Consider the following 24,215-nt stretch of genomic DNA (forward strand, 5'->3'; position numbering starts at 1 on the left):
AGTGGTCTTACCAAACAATACAAGTTATTAATGTTTTTCTGTTTATTTTTTTTATATAATAAATCAGCAGGTTTCTCCTAATAGATTCTGTTTATTAACCTACATAAGTATTTCAATAAAATTATTCAATAATTAAGTATAAATATTTGTAATAATCTTCAAACAAACTTGAACTTTAATATTTTTACTAAACAAATAATTCACTCATCGATTGTAGCCACAGAAATATAAAATCAATGGTTGTAGCTGCAAGGTCCTAATTCATTTCCCTTATTGACAGGTTCTTATCTCGATAGCAATACAAATAAAAACACTACCGTAAGAAAATATGTACATAACATAAAAATCGTTATCTCACTTCTATTGTCATTTACATATTTATTTGCTTACATTTTTATTTTATTAAGGACATAAAACAAGAACTATGCAATAAAACAATAAAACGACAATACAGAATAGAACAATTTATTTAAAGCTATCTATTTATCTCACATAAATTCTATGTATCAAATAACAAATAAAAGCTAACCAATCGAAGAAATAGGAAACTTAGTATACCTACTCAATTTGACTTGACTGCCATTTTGCTCATAGTAAGTACGTAGTTGCGGTGACGTTCCAAATAAAATCTTAAATTAATCCTAGTTCTATTTACATTCGGGAGAATCTCGATGTTCCGCACAATAACATTTGGGCCAACATGGATAGTATTCATTTTGCCTAAAGTTATCTTTCTTGCAAACACATCCCGGTACACAGGGCTCAGTACAGTTGGGTTTCAGACTCCCCATTGCAGCGCAGCTGTCGTCTATACAAGGGTTTGCGCACTCCGTATACTCCTCGTTTTCACCACAAGCCGGTCCTAGAAATGAAAAAAACTTTCATGCAAAAACTTGAATCTCAATATTGTACACATTAAAACCTATTAAAAACTTATTAGTCTGGCGCTGGCCTACGATTTCATCCCCTTCTTATGTTATGTACCGTCAGCATTAATTTTTACTTCATAAATTTAAGATTTTTTGTAAAGTAAAAGAATAGTTCTGAGAGTCTTAAGTTCTCAAAATTACTGCATTTCTAGTTAGTAAAAGCATACCTGTCTTATGACTAATAGTTCGTCAAATTTATGATTCCTGATTTCAAAAGAAAATTTAAATCTTGAGCGTTTCTGAAATGTATTCACGTGTGTCGCTTACCACACTCTTCTTCTGGTATACACTCGCCTCCCTCGGTCTTCCTGTAGTAACCATCTTTACACACACATTTTGGAATACAAGCCATTAATTCTTCTGGACAATTTATATCAATTTTACGAGTTTCACAAGTCTTCTCTGGTGGACATTCATGTTTACATTGGTCCAAATATTCGTTTGTTCCGCAATCTGAAAAAGGAATAAAATTCATAATTCGTAAATTTCCCCCTAAATTCCTAAACGAAAATCTGTCAATCATATAGAAGACATTAATTATTATTTACATTCCAAAATAAACCATAGTATAGGTACACAGACAACATTGCTATTGAATAGAATTTTGTTAATAGATCTTAATAATTAATTTGCTCATATTTGTCATACTTTTAATTAGCATAGATATATGTAGACGGAAAGGCCTTTTCCTTTCTTCAAATATATTAAAATATCGCTAGGATAAACAAGAGTATGATGAACCAATGGAAACTCACCCAAATTAAATATTGACAACAGATCAGAATCGATGTCAGATTCCTGTCCCGTAGCTAATCCCACACAATAGACAGACAGCAGTACTGCACACCTCCACATGTTGCCGGCTCCTCAAGAACTGATGTACTCGGTTTGTGATTGTGAGTATATATTTATATATTACCTGCTCTAGTAGATACCAAAGTGATTTTTTACTTTCTGACGTTATTACAAGTGAAATCATCTCACCATTAGACTAAGTGGAATTTTAAGGGAGATAGTTCGCCCATTCGTACGAAGCGTTATTATATTCTCAAGCTTTCGCTTGATATATAACTCAAAGCATAACGCTTTAGAGCATGAAGAATTAAGAGCAAAAAGAAGAATTAAGAGCAAGAAGAATTTTTCTTCATAGAGTTTCCTCTATGAAGAGAAACTGTTTATCAGTCTATTTCTAGAGCGGTACAACCTCCTGATCCAAAGCTGCAAACTACCTATCGGGTTTACCGGGGCTCCGGCTTGAAAAGCAGGAGTAGGAACGGAGTGGTGTTTAGTCAGTGTGAGTGACACTACCTCTCGCCTCTCCCAAGGCGGGAAAAGTCATTGGATGATTCCCCACACCCCCTTATAAAAAAGTGGGTACAACTTGGGTGTCTTCAAATACCTATTAAATAGGTTCCTCCAATAACCTCCAACTTAAACATTTATTATGTTTATAAAAAATATATAAACAAGATCGTAAGTACTTCAAAAGTAACAAAGAAACAATCATAACAAAAAATAAATAAAAGACCGGCAGTCAATAGCTGTTTATTAAACAGGTAAGAGGTAATCCCCCTGGACCCTAGCTGTGCAAACACGTTTAATATATAAGGTGTTCTAAAATTATTCTGCCACGGCTTTAATGGGAGGTAGTTTAGTTAATTCTAAAATAAAACAACTATGTACGAGTACATACATTTAATCTAATTTTTACATTCAGATGAATCTTTTAAATTATGACAATAGCATTTTGGAACACATGGAAGATATTCATAGAGCCTATAGGATCCTTCTGCGCACACACATCCCGGTTCACAAGGCACAGGGCTGGTGCAGTTCGGTTTCAGACTGCCCATTGCTTCGCAGCTGTCGTTCACACAAGGGTCTCTGCACTCCTTATATACTTCGCCTTCACGACAAGCTGGTCCTGGAAATCAACAAACAATTTTATAACTGAGTATATGTTTGTCAAAGTTGAAGGTGAAACTTTTAACTTCGAAAAATAAATGCACTTATTACAATAAATATGGATGATCTATTTAGATGCTTAATTTTTATACCCTGTCCGTTAGTCCCCCCCTGTCAGTTAGGAAAAAATATTAGTCACATATAAGATAACAATACTTAGATAAAACGAATCAAAGTTTAGCAGTGGGAGCAAATACGTCATTTCTAAGTATAAAAAGTAACATTATGCGATATTTCAAATCGATATAATATATCGTTATTTGTTTCCTTAGGAAAATAAAAAATATTTCTAATATTTTAAAATAATCTACAAAACGGACATTAAACGCTACTATTGAAAATCTATCTACCCTATCGTTATTAGTCTAATAATCCCTCTCACCTCGCCCAAGGCGAGAGAAAACGATGGATGATTATCCCCCTTAAAAAACCCTATCGTTATTAATACAAATCACTTACCACACTCTTCTTCTGGTATACATTCACCACCAGTATTCTTTCTATAGTAACCCTCTTTACATATACATTTTGACACACAAGGCCTCACAACAGCTGGACACAATTGTTCTATTTTACGAGTATCACAGGTCTGTTCAGGAGCACAATCGTTAAAGCATCGTTCAAAGTATTCGTTTAGCCCACAGTCTGGAAAAAACGGAATGAATATAAATAACAATCAAAATAAAAAAATAATAGAACAATAGTTGCGTTGTGTTTCGCCGCGTGAGGTTACGCGGATATCCAATCTTGGGGGATGCCCCAAAATACCGCTAGCATGTGTAATATAATTGTGGGTAGCGATTATCGCTTACGGCATCAGCTTATCCATCTGCTCAATTTCCCTCTAATCTCATAGAAAATATTATTTATTTATTCATTATTATAAGGCACGTCAACAGAATAAGCACCAACATTAATGAAGACAAGATGAAGACACAAGATCATGTGTTTGTGTCAATTATAGACAGAATACAATTATAGAATTTCGACACGTGATTATACTCACCCATATTTTGATCTGAATCTGAATGAACGTCGTCCAATAATCCCCTAGTCACAGCTAGTCCAACACAACAGACAGACAGCAGTACTGCACACCTCCACATGTTGCCGGCTCCTCCAGTATTGACGTTCCCGACTTGTGTCTGTTTATATTTATCAATATAAAACTTGATCTAGCACACTAGAGCAAGTTGAAGTACAGCTCAACGTGATTTATAATATGACGTCATTTTTGCAAAAAGTCAAGTTGTTTTGATTTGCTTCTTGTTGATGTTTGTTAAGTTATTAGTTGTAGAGATTTAGATGATCCTATTTATGTAGTCAAGATATAGACTTTTATGTAATGGCAAAGTAATTGGTAAATAAAACAAGAAAACCAGTAGGAAGTCATTTAATATTTCAAACTAATTAACAGTTCTATATTTATTTGTCTTAACATCATTAGAACTAACAAACAATATAACTAATAAATATCTCCAATACTGACAGGCTTAATTTAACTAGCTTCTACATTCGGGTGCATCTCGCATCTCATGACAATAACATCTAGGGAAACACGGCCAGTACTCGTACAGTCTAAAGAACCCTTCTTTGCAAACACATCCCGGTACACAGGGCTCAGTACAGTTGGGTTTCAGACTCCCCATTGCAGCGCAGCTGTCGTCTATACAAGGGTTTGCGCACTCCGTATACTCCTCGTTTTCACCACAAGCCGGTCCTAGACAAACAAACAGTCATAAAGCAATTAGTTACGTGTGTTTGTGTGCAGGTTTAGTAATGTAAAGTTCAAGGTTACGCAATAAGTAATTACATGATGTGAAGGATTTTATATCACTTTAACTGTATAATGTATGACTTAAGCTGTAAAATTTTGCATGTTTTTTTTTACCAATAAATAAATACATGTGTTTAAGCGTGGGAGCGCCATGCTTCGGCATGGATGGGCGACGGCTCGATCGGAGTGATACGGCTTCACAGAAACCCGACGTGAGTCGTTTAACGGCTTGCGTAATGTGTGAGTGAAGTTACTAGGTAATTACCCCCATGTTGGCCAATCTGCCCAATCCCCGATTCCCCAACAAGGGGTCTAAATTTCTAACCCCCAAAAGGCAACACACTTTTATCGCCTCTGGTGTTTTGGGTGTCCATAGGCGACGAGTTGAAATTACCATCAGGATCCGTCTAGTTATTTACCATGGGCTTACAACCATAAAAAAAGTATTTTGCTATGGATTGCAGGTAAAAAAGAATCTACTAGATAATGCAAAAAAAAACTACTAGATAATACATAAACAGAGACCACTTACCACATTCTTCGTCTGATATACACTCCCCACCTTCAGTCTTCCTGTAGTAACCCTCTTTACATACACATTTCGGGTAACAGGGTCTTACGATTGCTAAACAACCGACATATACTTGACGAGTGTCACAGGTCTTTTCTGGGGGGCATTCATCTACACATTCGTTAAAGGTTTCATTTGGTCCACAATCTGAAAAGAGGGATGCCGAGTATAATCTTCTATACATATAAAAATGGACTGCCTGGTTGGTCAAGTGGTTGCAAGTGCGACTGCCGGGCAAAGGGTCTCGGGTTCAATTCCAGGGTCGGGCAAAGTATTGCTGGGTTTTTTTCGGATAATCGAAAATTTCTCAGTAGTAACATGGAGTCTAGAATTGTGCCCGGCAATAGGCTCACGCCTTATTACATGGGACTTATAACACAAATTGTGAATGCCAATTGGGCTAATTTTCGTTTTGAACTATACGTGGAAGTTCAGAGAAGATTTAAAATGTAAGAAGTTTGCTGGGTTAGCTAGTCTAACATAAATAATACGAGGTTGTAGATTGGGAGAAAAACTCACCCATATTAACATTAGCCACAACTAGTCCCACACAACAGACAGACAGCAGTACAACACACCTCCACATGTCGCCGGCTCCTCGAGTATTGACACGCGGAGATTGTGTGTTTATATATAACCTGGGGACCTACTCTAATTCAACGAAAAACGAAGTTTCGTCCGAAACTTCGCAGATTGCATTAGTTTGCAATCTGCGAAGTTTCGCAATTCTATTTATTGCGAACTTTTGTGAACAAAAATGAACGAATGAAATGAAGATAAATAAATTCTATTAGTAAGTCAATAAAACCTACGGCCGAAGATTAAACAAAACTTCGGATTTGAGAACCGGAGTAGGCTCCCTGCTCTAGTAGGTATCAATAGGGTCTTTTATATAACAAAATTAAGTATAAACTGACTGCCTCGTTGGTCGAATGGACACAACTGTCAGACTAGGGGTCTCGGGTTCGATTCCCGAGGCGAGCAAAGTATTACTGGACATTTATCGGTTTTTCGAAATATTCTCAGTAGTAGCACGGAGTATGGAATTGTGCCCAGTATATGGCAATAGGTTCACCCTCTATTACATGGGACTTATAACACAAATAGTGAAAAGTACATTGTATAGCGGCATTACGCACCGTAACGTACATCCTGCCTACCGCTTCAGGAATAAAAGGCGTGACGTTGCAAAATTGCTAAGATTTAGATTCCACTAATATAATGTAGAGTTGATGCTACGCAGTCAGTTTGTTTAACTTAGTCACATACATAAAGCCGGTTATTATTATTTAAAAATATATACCAAGACAACTACTTAGCTAGGGAGAGAATTAATTTCTCGAAATCAATTTTGGAGGTTATACGTCGGTATCAATGTTTGACATAGCTGTATAGTTTCCCTTAAAAAATCGAGATCGAACCAAAGGTTTTGTAATAATTTTGACAGCGAATGTACTAAAAGTAAATGGAAATAACGTAGGTCATCTAATACTCCACCTTTGGGATTTAAAATGTAAAGTAAAGTATGTATAATGATTTATAAAACTCGTTAGTCTCTCGACTACGAGTTATCAAAAAAATTCATTGACTTTACTATTCTATAATCTTCATCGTAAATATCTTACAACTTACTTAATCAGACTTATAACTTACATAACTACCCTGTATACTGATCAACTGCAGCGCGTCTACCCTAACTAAACTCGTGTAACGAAACCATAGCGCGATTCAGCCAAACTATGAAATTGTACAACGCCATCTATCGAGCACGGTTACAACTTACGAAAACGTACATGGACAGAGTAAAATGAACTTTGTGTACTATATGTTCATCCTGTGAATTGTAAAACAGAAGAGTAACAAACATTAAATAGATTTTTCAGTTCGAAAATATATGAGGATCCAGTATAGGTTATTTCTTACAGCCGAGCTACGGTACTGCTGTAGTATTTTACCTCAATTAAAGAGTAAGATAGGACTTAGGTATAGATTTAGAATTGGCAATATTTGGTTAAAACTAGGCACTACATAAGATCTGATTACATTTTGACAGTACGATCTTATAATTGGTCTTGTCTTGGCAACGTTTTATATGATTGACATTTTTTTAACTTTCATTTGTTTTCGTAAATTACTTATATGATACTTTTACGAGTATTCTTTCAATATTTTTTTCATACACGACGATAATGATACATACGTGATACAGGCTACATTTTAATTTTGTGACGAAGCGTCCTGAAATCTTAAATATAAAATAAGTAAACTCATGTTTCTTACCTAAATAAAATTGTTCAAGAGTAATATCAACGATTTCAATAAATTTAATGAATGAAATCACTAACCTTTAGTCGAAACAAAAAAAAATGAAATAATAAACAACAATGATATAAAAATAAATTTTAATTTTAAGATATTAAAACAGAGATTTAGATAAAATAAAGATTCTAAGTAACAACAAATTCATCAAAACATTTTAATTCCTTATTTTTTTTATTGAATACTCTTCTAAATGTAACGAGACCTGTATTCGTATTCAGTCATTATTATATTTAAATAGAAATAAAGTATTTTTTTTAACATTCTATGTAATTAAGTACAGAAACAAAACATCTACTACACTATTTTGATTATATTTTACATTCAGGTGAGTCCAACATATTAGGACAAAAGCATTTCGGAAAACAAATAAAGTTATACAGCTTTTAGAATCCTTCTTTGCAAACACATCCTGGTTGAGGTTGAGACTGCCCATTGCATCGTGCATCGCAGCTCTCATCCAAACAAGGGTTCTAGAAACGCCGGTCCTAGAAATACACATATTATCACGATTTTATAGCATTTATAAGAACAGCTTAAAATTTCTTTATTTTGAAGCTTACTTCATTTTACTTTTTATTTTTTGGCACTATTCCAGATTCAGTGCTATAACTGAGATATTTTCAAAAAGCCGAAAAAGCCCAGTTATACTTTGCCCGACCGGGGATCAAACCCGAGACTCCTTGCCCAGTGGTCGCACTTGCGACTACTCGGCCGAAAAGGCAGTCTTTGGTCGAGATTTTAACTTATTATTCATGATATTATCAGATGTTTCTATCTAACTAGACTTTCTTATGATCTGGGTGGTTCCTTATTCGTAACTATTTTTTAAGTCAGCAGCATGTCGATGAAAGTCACAATTGAACATTTATTAAAAACGATGGACCCAAAATAGACCCCTGTGGAACGCCCAAGCTTTTTGATGCATGTCTTACAATCCCTACATCTTTGAGTTCAAAATTCAATTAAGCACACACACTTCTAGAGGTGAATCTATCTATACTAATATTATAAAGCTGAAGAGTTTGTTTGATTGTTTGTTTGTTTGAACGCGCTAATCTCCAGAACTACTGGTCCGATTTGAATAATTATTTTTGTGTTGAATAGTGCATTAATCGAGGAAGGCTATAGGCTATAAAACATCACGCTATGATCAATAGGAGCCAAGCAGAGCGGGTGAAACCGCGCGGAATTAGCTAGTAATTAATAAGTTTAAATGTAATCTAATTTAACATACCATTTCATCGAATGTAACCGTATTACACAGCCTGATGCAATTACTAGGAACTGTATCAAAAGTATGTATGCTTCAGTGGAATATTTTGGGCACATTTTTATGGTTTAATTTTCAGTAATACATCGAACTCTTACCACATTCAGCTTCTGGGATGCATTCACCACCTGCAACGTTTCTGTAGTAACCCGCTTTACATACACATTGGGGGATACAAGGCATTTCAACATCAGCACAATACACATGGAGTAAACGATTTGCACAAGTCTTCTCCGGTGGACATTCAAAGGTACAGTTTTCGAAATATTCGTTTTTGCCACATGCTGAAACAAGAAAAGCTTCATATTAGGTACTGATTGATAAAAAACATTCACTTAATTTTTTCTATTTTTAGTTTTAAAACTAAAAAATCTAATGTATTGTTAGTGTAGCATGAATTTCCGCAAAGTAACACCTGATTCTATTCTATATATAATTTTTTTCCGATAATTATTTTCTCTTTACTTCTCTTTGTAGTAGGTTTCATACTACTTTCAACCTTTTTTGGTTGATACTGATCTAGCATAGTTCGTTTCCACTACGCATAGCGAAATGAGAAGGCATACTAATAAAATAATCTAAAATTTAAAGAAAATAAAATTATATTCCAAAAACTCACGTGGACGATGCGAAGGCTGTGTATCAACGTGGTCAGACAGTCCCTGAGCTGCAGCCAAGCCCAGGCAGCAGACAGACAGTAGTACTGCACACTTCCACATGTTGCCGGCTCCTTGAATACTGACGGGCAGAGCTTGTGACTGTTTATATACAACTTACCCAATATGAATCACAGCTGGGTAAGAACCCTCGTCAATAGCCGTTATGTTTGATAAGAACGTCAGTGGCGTGGAGAGGTTTTCCAGATAGGGCAGGTAAAATATCGTATTATGATTATTGACTAGAAGGGGAGGGGGGCTTCCCCCTTCTAGTCGTACAATCATACATACACAATATTATTTCGAAAAGATAATTAAAAAACTAAGTATTATTTTTAATATTTCGTCAAAACTTTATAACACTACCATATCGCGTTTTTTTTGTGAATTACTTCACCAGCTGTCGATTAGCCCTGCAAAATGTACAGAAACCATTGTGTATAAATTGCGGCAATACCGGAGTTTCATTAATTTTAAAAACTAAATATTTGAATCCCTATCCAGTTAAATAAAGTACCTCACACTTCAAAGAATGCTTAAGTCCATATCTAATCAGTTTATCGAATTATTAAGGTTCAATAATCAATGCATCTATATACATATAATAAAATCGTAGAAAAGTGCTGTCTGTACATTGAAAATAAAAATAAAAAAAATAGCAGGGGTTATTGTTATGTCGATGTCGAACCCAAAAATGTAATTAACTTTTTTTTGTCTGTTTGTCTGTTTGTCTGTTTGTCTGTTTGTCTGTTTGTCTGTTTGTCTGTTCGTCTGTGCGCGCTAATCTCAGAAACGGCTGATCCGAGTTGGATGCGGTTTTCACGAATATATTGTGGGATGCTTAAATTTACATTTAGTTTCATGTCAATCGGTTCATAAATAAAAAAGTTATGTCAAATTAAAGAATCACGTCGAACATTCTATGCTTATACCATTAATCTCCGCAACTATTTGACGGATTTGGTTGAAATTTGGTACAGATATAGTTTAGAACCTTAGAAAGGACATAGATATATTTTTATTTCAAAAATCAAAAAATAAAAATAAGAAATAAATTATTTATAAATAATTCTATGTCGATCGTTACACGACTTCGGTTCATGTTATTGTTTTAATTCATCGAAAAAAAGTAAATAAATAGTAAAAAGGTATGAAAAAAATAATATCAATATAATAAAACATTTAGTACAAAGAAAATGCTCTAACGGAGTATAGATAATTCTATGTCGATCGTTACACGACTTCGGTTCATGTTATTGTTTTAATTCATCGAAAAAAGTAAATAAATAGTAAAAAGGTATGAAAAAAATAATATCAATATAATTAAACTTTTAGTACAAAGAAAATGCCCGAACGGAGTATAAATAAATAATCCAAGTTGTCTTTATCCTCGATAGATGGCGTTGGGATCGAAATAGATCGCGCTATGGTTTCGTTACATTCATTTGGTTGGGTATCGGCCGAGCGCTTCGGTACTATCGTAGAAAAAGTGTATTATCAGTCGTATGATTATTTGTCTGTAGTGGTCCTGCTGTTTCGTATATTCTAAATTGGTTTCGTTGTATTTGTCAATTAATAAGTTTATTTGTTGGGTTTTCCTGGTTTTTTGGTTAAACTATTTAACGTAGGTTTAGTTTGATATCGATTATTAGTAGTTACTGTAGTTAGTTTTTTTAATAAAATTGTAAGTCTAATTTGTAAATTAATTAGATTAAAGTCGTTTCTTTTAAATTATTTAGTTTAAGCTTGGTTATTATAGCATAGAGGATAGGTTGTAATATAGTTTCTTTTTTAATTGTTATAAATTCGTAATTCGTAGCTTTCTTTAGTTTTAAGTTAGTTTAAGTCCGTTTTTAAACTATTTTTTCAATGCCCTAAGTGAGTATACATCTATTAAATTCAAACGCAGAGCTCATTATGTTGATTTTTTAAGAGTTCCCTGGAATATCTTCCACATCTCATTTTTGAAGAGATCCCGCGAGATCGGGACCTATGTGGTTAAAACCAAAAATTTGCCGGAAGTCACTATTCCACGCGAACGAAGTCGCGGGCAAAAGCTATATTATAATAAATCTGTAGAAGGGTCAATTCTGTACATTGAAAATATTGAAAGAATAAATAGCAGGGGTTGTTACTGGATCGATACCAAACCCAAATATGTGATTAAACATTTTTTGTCTGTCTGTCTGTCTGTCTTTCTGTCTGTCTGTATGTTCAGGCATCACGTGAAAACTAACGGTTCGATTTTGATGAAACTTGGTATAATTATACCTTATAAGCCTGGGCATAAAATAGGTTACTTTTTATCCTATTTACGTAATTACCTAGAAAAAATAATATTTTTCAGTTTTATTTCTACAGAACGCGAGCTCAACAGCAGTAGCTCAAAAGAGGGATCTCCTTAATTACTATGGGCCTTGCCGTATTTGGGTCCAATAGATATTTATAAGATGTCATTGTCAGAGTTACTCAAAATGGAGAAATAAAACTTCCACGCGAAGCCCGACATCCGCGCGGACGGAGTCGCGGGCGGAAGCTAGTTCAAAATATAATTACTTATCATGATTTTATGAACGCACAGGTAACTATAACAACAAACAAAACAATAGGTAGCGGCGGCTGGCTGTGACCGAGCCGAGTAAGCGGTATAAATATTATTATTAATAACTAGCTACTTCCGCGCAGTTTCACCCGCTCTGCTTGGCTCCTATTGGTCATAGCGTGATGTTTTATAGCCTATAGCCTTCCTCGATAAATGCACTATTCAACACAAAAAGAATTATTCAAATCGGACCAGTAGTTCTGGAGATTAGCGCGTTCAAACAAACAAATAAACTCTTCAGCTTTATAATATTAGTATTAGTATAGACTAGCTACTTCCGCGCGGTTTCACCCGTTCTGCTTGGCTCCTATTGGTCATAGCGTGATGTTTTATAGCCTATAGCCTTCCTCGATAAATGCACTATTCAACACAAAAAGAATTATTCAAATCGGACCAGTAGTTCTGGAGATTAGCGCGTTCAAACAAACAAATAAACTCTTCAGCTTTATAATATTAGTATAGACTAGCTACTTCCGCGCGGTTTCACCCGCTCTGCTTGGCTCCTATTGGTCATAGCGTGATGTTTTATAGCCTATAGCCTTCCTCGATAAATGCACTATTCAACACAAAAAGAATTATTCAAATCGGACCAGTAGTTCTGGAGATTAGCGCGTTCAAACAAACAAATAAACTCGTCAGCTTTATAATATTAGTATAGACTAGCTACTTCCGCGCGGTTTCACCCGTTCTGCTTGGCTACTATTGGTCATAGCGTGATGTTTTATAGCCTATAGCCTTCCTCGATAAATGCACTATTCAACACAAAAAGAATTATTCAAATCGGACCAGTAGTTCTGGAGATTAGCGCGTTCAAACAAACAAATAAACTCGTCAGCTTTATAATATTAGTATAGACTAGCTACTTCCGCGCGGTTTCACCCGCTCTGCTTGGCTCCTATTGGTCATAGCGTGATGTTTTTTAGCCTATAGCCTTCCTCGATAAATGCACTATTCAACACAAAAAGAATTATTCAAATCGGACCTGTAGTTCTGGAGATTAGCGCGTTCAAACAAACAAACAAACTCTTCAGCTTTATAATATTAGTAAAGATTATACCTAAATTATGCAAAGCATTAAATCCCGAAGTCTATGTTGATATATTTTAAGAAAAATAAACAGAGAAAACATAAGAATTTATTTGTGTGTCACGAATTTCAAAAGTTTTAACAACGACACAACTAAATAAAAGATTCATAATATTTACATTATATTTTACTTCGATCAATAATTCTCGTAACTTGAGTACACATGCTGTTAGGGAGAGAATACTTGGGCTGTATAATAATCTATACATATAATAAAATCGTAGAAAAGTGCTGTCTGTACATTGAAAATAAAATAAAAAAAATAGCAGGGGTTATTGTTATGTCGATGTCGAACCCAAAAATGTAATTAACTTTTTTTTTGTCTGTTTGTCTGTTTGTCTGTGCGTCTATGCGCGCTAATCTCAGAAACGGCTGATCCGAGTTGGATGCGGTTTTCACGAATATATTGTGGTATGCTTCACTTAACATTTAGTGTTTGTTTCATGTCAATCGGTTCATAAATAAAAAAGTTATGTCAAATTAAAGAATCACGTCGAACACTATTCTATGCTTATACCATTAATCTCCGCAACTATTTGACGGATTTGGTTGAAATTTGGTACAGATATAGTTTAGAACCTTAGAAAGGACATAGGATAGTTTTTATTTAAAAAATAAAAAATAAATTTTAAATTTTAAAATAAAAAATAAAAGATTATTAGTAGTTACTGTAGTTAGTTTTTTTAATAAAATTGTAAGTCTAATTTATAAATTAATTAGATTTAAGTCGTTTCTTTTAAATTATTTAGTTTAAGCTTGGTTATTACAGCATAGAGGATAGGTTGTAATATAATTTTTTTTTAATTGTTATAAATTCGTAATTCGTAGCTTTCTTTAGTTTTAAGTTAGTTTTCATCTTAAGTTCGGAAAGATTATAATATTTCTTTAGTTTAAGTCCGTTTTTAAACTATTTTTTCAATGCCCTAAGTGAGTATACTTACATCTATTAAATTCAAACGCAGAGCTCATTATGTTGATTTTTGAAGAGTTCCCTAGAATATCTTCTACATCTCATTTTTGAAGAGATTCCGCGAGATCGGGAACTATGTGGTTAAAACCAAAAATTTGCCGGAAGTCACTATTCCACGCGAACGAAGTCGCGGGCAAAAGCTAGTATAAAAATATAATAGGTAGGTACTGGTTTATTTATGTACAACGGATTACAAAACGGTATGAGAAAAATATGAGAAAAAACAAAAGAATAATTTTGATGCGCGCGACGTACGCGTCGCGCGCATCAAAATTATTCTTTTATGTGATGCTTATTATGTGATGCTTACAGCTGCTCGGGCGAAAGTGCGAGTCGCGATCCTCCCTCTGATGCCGTCACTTTTTCAAATTCTGATGCCGTCGCCAGCCAGCAAACAAAAAGTATTTATGTTCGAGAAGTTTTTATGTTCGGTTCGGAGAAGTTTCCGAACACATGCCTTTGGTCACTAACTGAGTCTAATTACTAAAGGACGATTTAATTGCGAAAACTTATTGTTTTTATATTTTAACAAACACACACAGGATGCTATCGGAATATTTTGTGATCTTTCGAAGGCATTTGACTGCGTTGAACACGAGACTCTATTGCTGAAGCTGGAACATTACGGTATTCGGGGTATATCGCTAAATCTATTGAAGTCATACCTTCAGGATAGGCAACTTAAAGTACAAGTAAATAAAATAAACTCACCGGGTGCTAGCATGTCTATGGGCGTACCGCAGGGCTCAATACTAGGCCCATTCCTATTTTTGGCATATATAAACGACTTGCCCCATTTATTTCAGAATGAACCTCAGATGGTATTATTTGCTGATGACACATCATTAGTTTTTAAAATAAATAGACGAAAAAAGAATTATGACGACGTAAATAATGCTCTAATGAAGGTTCAAAATTGGTTTACATCAAATAACCTAGTATTAAATGATAAAAAGACAAAATGTATTAGATTTGTTTTGCCAAATGTTAAGACTAACCAATGCGATGTATTATTAAATAGTCAGAAATTAGAATTTGTAAAAGAGACTACTTTCCTAGGGATCACTGTAGATGACAAATTGCAATGGGGTCCCCACATTACATCGCTAGCGGGACGATTGAGCTCTGCAGCTTACGCTGTCTGGAAGATCAGACAGCTAACCGACATAGGCACGGCAAGACTAGTGTATTTCAGTTACTTCCATAGCATCATGTCGTATGGCATTTTGCTGTGGGGACAAGCTGCTGATGTTGAGTCTATATTTATCCTACAAAAGCGCGCCGTCAGAGCTATTTACAACCTAGGTCGTCGGGAATCTCTTAGAGAAAAGTTTAAGGAGATCAACATTATGACCGTTCCATGTCAATTTATTTATGAAAATATTATGTATGTTAGGAAAAACCTACATTTGTTTGCAAAAGTATCTGATAGACACAACTATCAAACTAGACATAAAGATAGATTAAGTCAACCATTTTTTAGATTGTCAAAAATAAGTAAGTCATTTATGGGATTCTGTGTTAAATGTTATAATAGAGTTCCAATGGAAATACAGAATCTAAATGAATCAAAATTTAAAGTATGTATTAAAAAAACGTTATGTAGACAAGCATACTACAAAGTAAACGATTATATAGAAGATAAAAATGCTTGGAGGCAAGCTGGTCCGGCTCCACAGGAGAACGAAAAAAATGTAGTAATATAACCATGTTATTTCGATGTGTTCTGTACGTTATACAATTATTGTAAATGTGAGAGCCCTGTAATTAACTGAAATCAAATTAGACTAGTAGAATGCATTTTTGTCAGCTTGGAGTTGTCATGCTCACTCAAATGTCTCATTGGCGGTGGCACGGGCATTGGATCGCTCGATTCCCTGCAACATGGTTGAGTTGGGCGGTGCTGGTGTACGTGTCATGTTCGTGAACGGGCGCTGTCAACTGGGACTGGTCAGCTCCGGACTGCATTATTTTTTATTGTCCTCTAGGTTATTTTCTTTTTCTGTCGCTTGGACTGTATATTGATTTTACATTGTTCTCACATAGTTGAAGTAATCGAAACAATGTAACCAAGAAATGTATTGTAAATCTGATTGAAAAAGAGTAACCTATGGAGTTTCTTGCTCGTTCTTCTCCATAGGAATCTACACTTTGGAACGAGCAAATAGCTTCACTAGAGGACTGACCGACAGACAGACGTTATTAATATTATTATATTTGCTTTGACGTTCAAAAGTGCCTTCCTGGTCTATTTGAAATAAATGATTTTGACTTTTGACTTTTGACTTTTGACACACATTATCAACTTAAACTTGACAATCGAGCAACAATCAAAATAAATAAAATCTGAATATAAAAAAAATACACCACTACTGCTACTTTTACACAAATATGTATGTAGGTATGTAATATTTCTAAAAATAATTTAAAAGAAAACATAAACAATGCACATGCGCTGTCGCGCACGAGTTTAAAACAATATGACCAAAAATAATAAAAATGGATAAAATCAATTGAGTGTTTATTATAAAAAATAATAGCTAAAACGTAAAGGAAAAAAGGAAACTCAGTACGATATTTAAAAAAAAAACATTTATTTACTAAAGTGTAATGGAATAAATTACATCATCACCTTATTCGTGATTTATTACTAACCATACCTATATATAATAAGAAAAATTCATTCAAAATTCTAAAAGAAGCGCCAATCCGACGTTTCGATATAAGTTATCGCTTTTATAACACAAAATTTAGATAAAGTAAAGATTTAGATAAAATAAAGATTGTAAGTAATTACCAATTCTTAAAAATGATTTTATTGAATGCATTTCTAAAAATAACGGGACTTATTGATGTATATAACATAAACGAGACCAGTGTAATACGTCTTAAGCCATATTATATTTAAATAAACAAAATATTTTTTGAATAACCTGTATATATATATTTTTTACTTAAGCTGGTAAATATTTGGTATATTGGGTGTTTGGTATATAAAACCATTACGAACCATATTTTATATACTCGTATGCTGCGGTTTTTTTTTATATAGAGCGATGATTTTTAGTCATTAAGAGTATGACAATCCCTTTCACCTTTTTCACCTTTGGGTATAAAATGGGTGGGTATGCGCGAGGGCAATAAATCATGCAATGCAATGCAATAAAGCACTATCAACACAGAATACATAGGTACCTACACTGTACAGCTGTTACCTACATCGAGACCTATTCAAATTTCTAAGTAGTTATTTTTTCTAAGTACTTATTTTTTTTATACCAAGTTAACGTTAGCTCTCCATAAGTATTGAACGTATCTCACCACCATCTACATTCAGGTGAGTCCCGCATCTTAGGACAAAAGCATTTGGGCATACATAAGTCGAAAAACTTGTAGTACCCTTCTTTGCAAGCACATCCTGGTTCACAGGGTTCAGGAGCGGTGCAGTTCGGTATGAGACTCCCCATTGCATCGCAGCTCTCATCTATGCAAGGGTTTCTGCAATCCTTGTACTCCTCGTTTTCACCACACGCCGGTCCTAGAAATACACATATTATTATGATTTTATAACAATTATGAGAACAGCTTGAAACTTTATATTTTTCTGACGCGTATTTTAAGTTATTATCAGATCTAACTACATTTTCTTATGATCTGAGTGGTTCTTCACCCATAACCATTAAAAATAATTTATTAATAAATAACGATGGACCTAAAATAGATCCTTGTGGAACGCCCAAGCTTTTTGACACATGTCTTACAATTCCCATATCTTTCAGTTCAAAATAACTAAATATCACAATCACACATAATTTTACGTGTGAATAATGAATACATTTGAATATATCTAATATAACATACCATTTTATCGAAGGGAACCATATTACATAAGCTGATGAAATTCCTAGGAAGTGTTTCAAAAGGGTGAATATGTTTTAGTGGAATGTTTTAGGCACATTTTTATTTTATTGATTTTAAAAGAACTTCCAACTTTTTTTTTGAAGAATATAAATAAAATTAGGCAAATCTAAAAACCTTAGATGTCGATGATATAAATTGTAGAAAGCCATTCATATTTATTTTTAGTAATACATAAAACTCTTACCACATTCAGCTTCTGAGATACATTCGCCACCTGCTACCTTTCTGTAGTAACCCGCTTTACATACACATTTTGGGATACAGGGCATTATAACACCAGGACAAGCCCAATCGATTAAGCGATCTTCACAAGTCTTCTCCGGTGGGCATTCAAAGGTACATTTGTCGAAATATTCGTTTTTGCCACATTCTACAACAAGAAATGTACTTCTTATTATGTATTGATAGAAAAAAACAAATTTCGCCGATAATTTATTTTCCCTTAACTTTCTTCACTTTGTAGTGAGTTTCATGCTACAGTTTACCTTTCTAGACAATAACTTTTATATCGATACTGATCTAGCATAGTTCGTTTCCACTGCACATAGCGAAATGAGAAGGCATACTAATAAAATAATCTATAAAATTTAAGAAAATAAAATTATATTCCAAAAACTCACCTGGTCGATGCGAAGGCTGTGTATCAACGTGGTCAGACAGTCCCTGAGCTGCAGCCAAGCCCAGGTAGCAGACAGACAGTAGTACTGCACACTTCCACATGTTGCCGGCTCCTTGAATACTGACGGGCAGAGCTTGTGGCTGTTTATATACAACTTACCCACGTCAAAGGTCGTTATTTTTGATAAGAACATAATAATCAATACGGTACTTATATAGCTTAATATATTTTTTGTGAATAATAAAATACAGAGTGTAAAAAATGTTCCTCGACGGAATGATAGAGTCAATGCAGTACTACTTTAAGTGTGGGAGAGCCATGCTTCGGCACGAATGGACCGGCTTGAACCTCACCGAAAACCGACGTGAAACAGCGCTTGCGCTGTGTTTCGTTGTGTGAGTGACGTTACCGGAGGCCTAATTCCCCCCTTTCCATTCCCTGATTCCCCAACAACCCTTAAATTTTTAACCCCTAAAAGACCGGCAACGCACTTGTAATGCCTCTGGTGTTTCAAGTTTCCATGAGCGGTGGCAATTGCTTGCCATCAGGTGATACGACTGCTCGTTTACCATAAAAAAAACATTATAATGAGAAAACTGGGACTGTATATGAAATTATTTCCGAAATGTCATGGGAATCCTTTAAACCTGATTTGTTTTATTACGTCAGTTGCAGTGATGCAACTTATCGTTGCCGTGACCAAGTGCACGTAGAAAACAACAGTGCAGCGAGCCTTTGGTTTTTCCGTCCTTCGTTTTCATGCGTCGTTTGTTAGATTATTTTAATATCCATTGCTATTTTTTACTGATAAACAGCGTGATTTTTTTAACACTTTCCACCGACTTTCGAAAGTAAAGTCACTTTGATCATAAATTAATGTTTTTTTAACCGTATTTCTTCTATATTTGAGTGATCTCTAACTTTCAAAAAAATTTTGGAAAGTGTAAAAAAAATCAGGCTGCATTTACAAAATAGATAATTTTACATGGAAATGAAGGACCTTTTTGACTTTAAGGTGCTCCCACACAGCAGTTATACAACAGTATACAACATTGTGTAACAAGGTAACATTTGCAATAGCGTCGTAACATACTCTACAATTACTGAGCACGAGATTTGTTTAAACTGCCAAATAGTTACAATCAGTCTCTAGGACGTTATATAACTACCAATGTGGGAGCACCTTTATAATCATTAATAATACGTATGATTTAAAATAAAAGCTCGAATGCACGCCATTTACTTAATTAGTAACCATACAGGCCAATTAGCAACATATTTTAATTGGACGGTCAGCGTTCCTAAATCATTGTTCTTTGGAAAACAGAACATGAAGGGTGATGATTTGTAGTCTATCGCATATTTCTAATGAGTGTTCCTTTTTTTCCTTACCATCGGTGCATACGGGTAAAATAAGTCAAGTTTAAAATCTTTCACATTTTAATATTTATTTGCTTTATTTTCAAAGTGTACCTAGACAATCATTTAAAAAAAAACAGTGGCAGGTTATTTTGGGACAAAACTCCCACATCATATTTTCATTAATTTCTACATTCAGGTGAATCCCAGAACCCAGGACAATAGCATTTAGGAACGCATATGAAGTTATACAGCTTGTAGAATCCTTCTCTGCAAACACATCCTGGTTCGCAGGACTCAGGACTCTTACAGCCCGGAATCAGGCTCCCCATGGCATCACAGCTCTCGTCTACACAAGGATCCCTGCAGTCCTTGTACACCTCGCCTTCAGGACAAGCTGGTCCTACAAATGCAGCACAAACAGGTTCAGTATAAACCCTAACTATATACGTGGTAGTAGAAGGTAATTTTCATGCATTTATTAACGACATTTAAAAATTAAAAATAGCAGTAGCAGCAAGCATAAAAAATAGCAGTGGACCCAAGATAGGTCCCTGTGGAACACCTAAGCTTAGAAGTAAATGATTCCAAACCCTTACGGTTTTGAGGATTATTAATTTATTTGTTTCTTATCTCATTTAGTGAACACGCCCACTAATTTATCGAATAGCACGATATTATGTCAACTAAATGGAATGTTTATAATACCTAATGTGTTCATCATTTTTATTTAAAGGAATTATAAGATATTCTAGCAAACTGCATAAAAAATAATGAATTTGGGTATAGTGACCAGTGCCAGACTCCTATCATTTGGCATAACAATAGGAAACAGACGTTACGTAAGAGAGATTAAATAATAGGAAGTTTACATATTGAAACTACATAAATAAAAATGCGACGCCATAAAGTGAATTATGTACACAAATGCACAAATTATTGTGTACATTTGTATACACACACGTAACTTTCAAATGACTGCACCAAACTGTGCAGATAATTTGCCATGTTCGTTTATCGATTAAAAGTTTGTATTAAGAAAATGTAAAATGCACTGTGAATTTGGATTCCCTTTCTAGCTGCAAACAACGTAACAGGTTACCGGGGCTCCGGCTCAAAGCAGGAGAAGGCACGGGGTGGTTTTTAGTCAGTAAGAGTCTGACACTCCCCCCCCCCCGCCACACCCAAAGCGGGAGAAGTCATTGGATGATTTTCCCCTCTCAAAACAAAAAACAAAAATAAAGCCGGGGAGAGGGTGACGTTGTATTATTATATTTTTAGGTAGAACACATACCACATTCTTCTTCAGAAATACATTCACCACCTGGACCATTTCTGTAGAAACCCGGCTTACATATACATTTCGGGATGCAAGGCATCACCACAGCTGGACAATATACATTGATTAAACGAGTTTCACAGGTCTTCTCTGGTGGACATTCAAATGTACATTTTTCGAAATATTCGTTTTTGCCACAAGCTGAAACAAGAAAACGAACAATTGATATACCTACCTAAACTGTTTTGTGTTAAACCGCAGCTGTATTCATTTTATTTGATACAAAGGCAATTACGATTTTCTACACCTTTTTTATGACAGAAGGAAACCTTCAAAAGGCGCTTAGCTTTTTGGGGATAAAAGACCTGAAACTGTTTTCCCTGAGGCCACTGGATGGGCACTTAGACTCCTTACTTTATGCACCCGCGGCCCCAAAGAGGATTTTCTACCCCTGATTACACATAAATACGGTTTCTGGGATAGTGTTCTGTGTAAGGCCTGACCACGACAACATAACTGCCAAAAAATAGACCTTCACAATTTTATAGGTCTAAACTAACTCACTACCATACCCTTTGATTCTTCCGAAGGGATCTTCGGTCAATAAAATGTCCTGATGGTAAGTTATTTTATAAAAAGACAGATAAACTTGTTGTGGATTATGTTCCAAAAACTCACCTGATTGATTTAAAGATGGATTTACATAATCAGATAGTTGCTGAGCCGTAACCAGACCCAGATAACAGACAATCAGTACTGCGCACTTGAACATGTTACCGGCTCTTTGTTATATGCACGGTTGGGGCGTGTCTGTTTATATACAAACTTCTTTTCCACGTCATAACTCGTTATGTTTGATAAGAACATACTGCAATTAATTTTATTATTCGCCAAATGTATGCAAGTTTATTTTTCCCTTTTGTTTATTTTTATTTTTTCGTATTTACCTTAAATAAAAATGCCTTTGAAATACCATTATCTTACCTTTATTTACTTTTTAATTTAAATAACGTATTCAATCCGTACTAATTAAAAATACATTACGGTAGAGAAGTTTTGCAACACACGACACACAATAATTTTAAAACATAAGTCAGGTCAAAGCATTTATTTCAATTAATCCTAAATTAGGAACTTTTGTAATGTCAAATCATAGTAGTTATACACCATATAAAGGGAACAAGAATACAATCTTTTTTGTAAATGTTAACTATCTATTAAAGTATAAAGTTTCTTGTAATACGGGGTGAACTTTAAACATGATTAATTTCTACAATCAGGTAATTCCCGTGGTAGACTGCAATAGCATTTGCGAATACATAACGTATTGAAGAACTTGTAGTACCCTTCTTTACAACCACATCCTGGTTCACAGGGTTCAGGAGCGGTGCAGTTCGGTATGAGACTCCCCATTGCATCACAGCTCTCATCTATGCAAGGGTTTCTGCAATCCTTGTACTCCTCGTTTTCACCACACGCCGGTCCTAGAAAAGAAATTTAATACACATGAGCTCATTCCGCGACACACGACGCGGCGATTGTCGTGCTGCTACTCTAGTCTACTAAACTAGTCGACTTCCATGTCAAACAGTTGCGTAAATAAGCCGATAACATAATAATAATGAACTTGATCTCTTTAAATTGCGATCACCAACCCAATATCCTATTGTAGAAGAGGTCCATAGTCCAGCTGTTGCTGTAAAATTGTAACGAGTCAAAATAATATTATCATTTCGCTAGGAAATTAATATTCTTATCGTTCAAAGTAATACATAGAACTCTTACCACATTCTTCTTCGGATATACATTCACCACCAGGTATTTTCCTGTAGTAACCCTCATTGCAGATACATTTTCCGATACAAGGTGTTTCAATAGCTGGACAAACTATACCAATTTTGCGAGTTTCACAAGTCTTCTCTGGTGGACATTTGTGTGTACAACGTTCGAAATATTCGTTTGGACCACAAGCTGGAAAAAGAAAAAATAACAAACAATTTGCTGTATTTAATATAAGCTATTATTATCGAGCCGGTTGTAGCATTGCTTTTCCGTTTACCATGCCACGATCCACACGACTATTATTTATAATAAATAACCAGATCAATTAAGAGAAATAGAAAAAACTAGTGTATTTATAAGAAAATTAAAACCACTCTTAGTTAAAAAAAGGTATTGCACGTTAGACGAGTTCCTACAGGATAAATTGACTACCCACTTGTAACACTGACTCAAGCATTACCTTACTAAAGTTACTAAACGCTATACTGCTTTCCATCAAACATGATTTGAAAAATATATTTTATATAAACTCACCCGTATGATATGAGTATAGATTAAAGTAGTCAAGTAGTCCCTGTGCCACAGCTAGACTGAAATAACAGACAGACATTAGTACCACACGCGTCCACATGTTGCCGACTCTTGGTACAGTATTTTCTCTCAGTCTGGCAAATATAGGTAATTTGAGTATCTAATTGATAAGGAATTTTGATTGAAAACAAAATCCTAATAATTTTTACACATACATAAAAATGAGAGATGACTGCCTCGTTGGTCGAGTGGTTGCAAGTGCGACTGCCGACCAAGGGGTCTCGGGTTCGATTCCCGGGTCGGGCAAAGTATTATTGGGTTTTTTTCGGATTTTCGAAAATTTCTCAGTAGTAGCACTGTGTCTGGAATTGTGCCCGGGATATGGCAATAGGCTCACCCCCTATTACATGGGCCTTACATATGTCACACAAATGGTGAAAAGTGGATGTACCTTGCATAGCGGCATTACGTGCCGTAATGTGCACCTCTGCCTACTCCTTCGGGGATAAAAGGCGTGACGTTGTGTGTGTATAAAAATGACACACATACATACTGAAACTGATTACGATACTACGT

The 24,215-nt window shown here is 35.0% G+C and overlaps 4 protein-coding genes and 1 long non-coding RNA gene across 7 annotated transcripts; 1 reads left to right on the forward strand and 4 right to left on the reverse strand.

Annotated features, from left to right (window-relative positions):
- Window positions 1-451: 451 nt before the first annotated feature.
- Window positions 452-9,621, reverse strand: LOC118282464 (inducible metalloproteinase inhibitor protein). 3 transcript variants are annotated; one of them, XR_007706530.1, is made up of 6 exons: window positions 9,454-9,621; window positions 8,933-9,118; window positions 5,204-5,389; window positions 3,901-4,614; window positions 3,354-3,539; window positions 2,610-2,853 (listed from the first exon to the last, which is right to left on the reverse strand). XR_007706530.1 is itself a non-coding variant. In XM_050701425.1 (4 exons), the coding sequence occupies exons 1-4, from the start codon at window positions 9,551-9,553 to the stop codon at window positions 648-650; spliced, it is 687 nt and encodes a 228-aa protein (XP_050557382.1). In that variant the 5' UTR covers window positions 9,554-9,621; the 3' UTR covers window positions 452-647. The 3 variants fall into 3 exon arrangements, 2 of the variants coding, with proteins under 2 accessions (XP_050557382.1, XP_035459064.2); XM_050701425.1 differs by lacking the exons at window positions 2,610-2,853; window positions 3,354-3,539; window positions 3,901-4,614 and adding an exon at window positions 452-862; XM_035603171.2 differs by lacking the exons at window positions 2,610-2,853; window positions 3,354-3,539; window positions 3,901-4,614; ... (1 more) ...; window positions 8,933-9,118; window positions 9,454-9,621 and adding exons at window positions 452-862; window positions 1,197-1,382; window positions 1,685-1,836.
- A 456-nt stretch (window positions 9,622-10,077) lies between these two features.
- LOC126911951 (uncharacterized) lies at window positions 10,078-12,043 on the forward strand. Its single transcript, XR_007706531.1, has 2 exons — window positions 10,078-10,638; window positions 10,788-12,043. It is a non-coding gene; the product is annotated as an uncharacterized LOC126911951 (long non-coding RNA).
- A 4,678-nt stretch (window positions 12,044-16,721) lies between these two features.
- On the reverse strand, window positions 16,722-18,856 carry LOC118261951 (inducible metalloproteinase inhibitor protein-like). The gene is made up of 3 exons (XM_035573014.2): window positions 18,690-18,856; window positions 18,254-18,439; window positions 16,722-17,686 (listed from the first exon to the last, which is right to left on the reverse strand). The coding sequence occupies exons 1-3, from the start codon at window positions 18,787-18,789 to the stop codon at window positions 17,466-17,468; spliced, it is 507 nt and encodes a 168-aa protein (XP_035428907.2). The 5' UTR covers window positions 18,790-18,856; the 3' UTR covers window positions 16,722-17,465.
- A 1,262-nt stretch (window positions 18,857-20,118) lies between these two features.
- Window positions 20,119-22,171, reverse strand: LOC118282207 (inducible metalloproteinase inhibitor protein-like). The gene is made up of 3 exons (XM_035603170.2): window positions 22,005-22,171; window positions 21,342-21,527; window positions 20,119-20,450 (listed from the first exon to the last, which is right to left on the reverse strand). Exons 1-3 carry the CDS (start codon window positions 22,096-22,098, stop codon window positions 20,230-20,232), a joined length of 501 nt encoding a protein of 166 aa, XP_035459063.2. The 5' UTR covers window positions 22,099-22,171; the 3' UTR covers window positions 20,119-20,229.
- A 245-nt stretch (window positions 22,172-22,416) lies between these two features.
- LOC118261952 (inducible metalloproteinase inhibitor protein-like) lies at window positions 22,417-23,785 on the reverse strand. Its single transcript, XM_050701426.1, has 3 exons — window positions 23,643-23,785; window positions 23,112-23,297; window positions 22,417-22,810 (listed from the first exon to the last, which is right to left on the reverse strand). The coding sequence occupies exons 1-3, from the start codon at window positions 23,737-23,739 to the stop codon at window positions 22,590-22,592; spliced, it is 504 nt and encodes a 167-aa protein (XP_050557383.1). The 5' UTR covers window positions 23,740-23,785; the 3' UTR covers window positions 22,417-22,589.
- Window positions 23,786-24,215: the final 430 nt, after the last annotated feature.

Source organism: Spodoptera frugiperda, chromosome 20 (assembly GCF_023101765.2).
Source record: "Spodoptera frugiperda isolate SF20-4 chromosome 20, AGI-APGP_CSIRO_Sfru_2.0, whole genome shotgun sequence".
Lineage (NCBI taxonomy): Eukaryota > Metazoa > Arthropoda > Insecta > Lepidoptera > Noctuidae > Spodoptera > Spodoptera frugiperda.

Coding starts and splice junctions, on each gene's coding strand:
- LOC118282207 (XM_035603170.2), bottom strand. CDS start 22,098: ATGTTCAAGTGCGCAGTACTGATTGTCTGTTATCTGGGTCTGGTTACG. Junction 21,528..22,004: donor TCCATCTTTAAATCAATCAG/GTGAGTTTTTGG, acceptor TTCTTGTTTCAG/CTTGTGGCAAAAACGAATAT. Junction 20,451..21,341: donor TATTTCTGAAGAAGAATGTG/GTATGTGTTCTA, acceptor CTGCATTTGTAG/GACCAGCTTGTCCTGAAGGC.
- LOC118261952 (XM_050701426.1), bottom strand. CDS start 23,739: ATGTGGACGCGTGTGGTACTAATGTCTGTCTGTTATTTCAGTCTAGCT. Junction 23,298..23,642: donor TCTATACTCATATCATACGG/GTGAGTTTATAT, acceptor TTCTTTTTCCAG/CTTGTGGTCCAAACGAATAT. Junction 22,811..23,111: donor TATATCCGAAGAAGAATGTG/GTAAGAGTTCTA, acceptor TTTCTTTTCTAG/GACCGGCGTGTGGTGAAAAC.
- LOC118261951 (XM_035573014.2), bottom strand. CDS start 18,789: ATGTGGAAGTGTGCAGTACTACTGTCTGTCTGCTACCTGGGCTTGGCT. Junction 18,440..18,689: donor ACAGCCTTCGCATCGACCAG/GTGAGTTTTTGG, acceptor TTCTTGTTGTAG/AATGTGGCAAAAACGAATAT. Junction 17,687..18,253: donor TATCTCAGAAGCTGAATGTG/GTAAGAGTTTTA, acceptor GTGTATTTCTAG/GACCGGCGTGTGGTGAAAAC.
- LOC118282464 (XM_050701425.1), bottom strand. CDS start 9,553: ATGTGGAAGTGTGCAGTACTACTGTCTGTCTGCTGCCTGGGCTTGGCT. Junction 5,390..8,932: donor CATCCCAGAAGCTGAATGTG/GTAAGAGTTCGA, acceptor CCCTCTTTTCAG/ATTGTGGACCAAATGAAACC. Junction 863..5,203: donor TATATCAGACGAAGAATGTG/GTAAGTGGTCTC, acceptor TTTCATTTCTAG/GACCGGCTTGTGGTGAAAAC.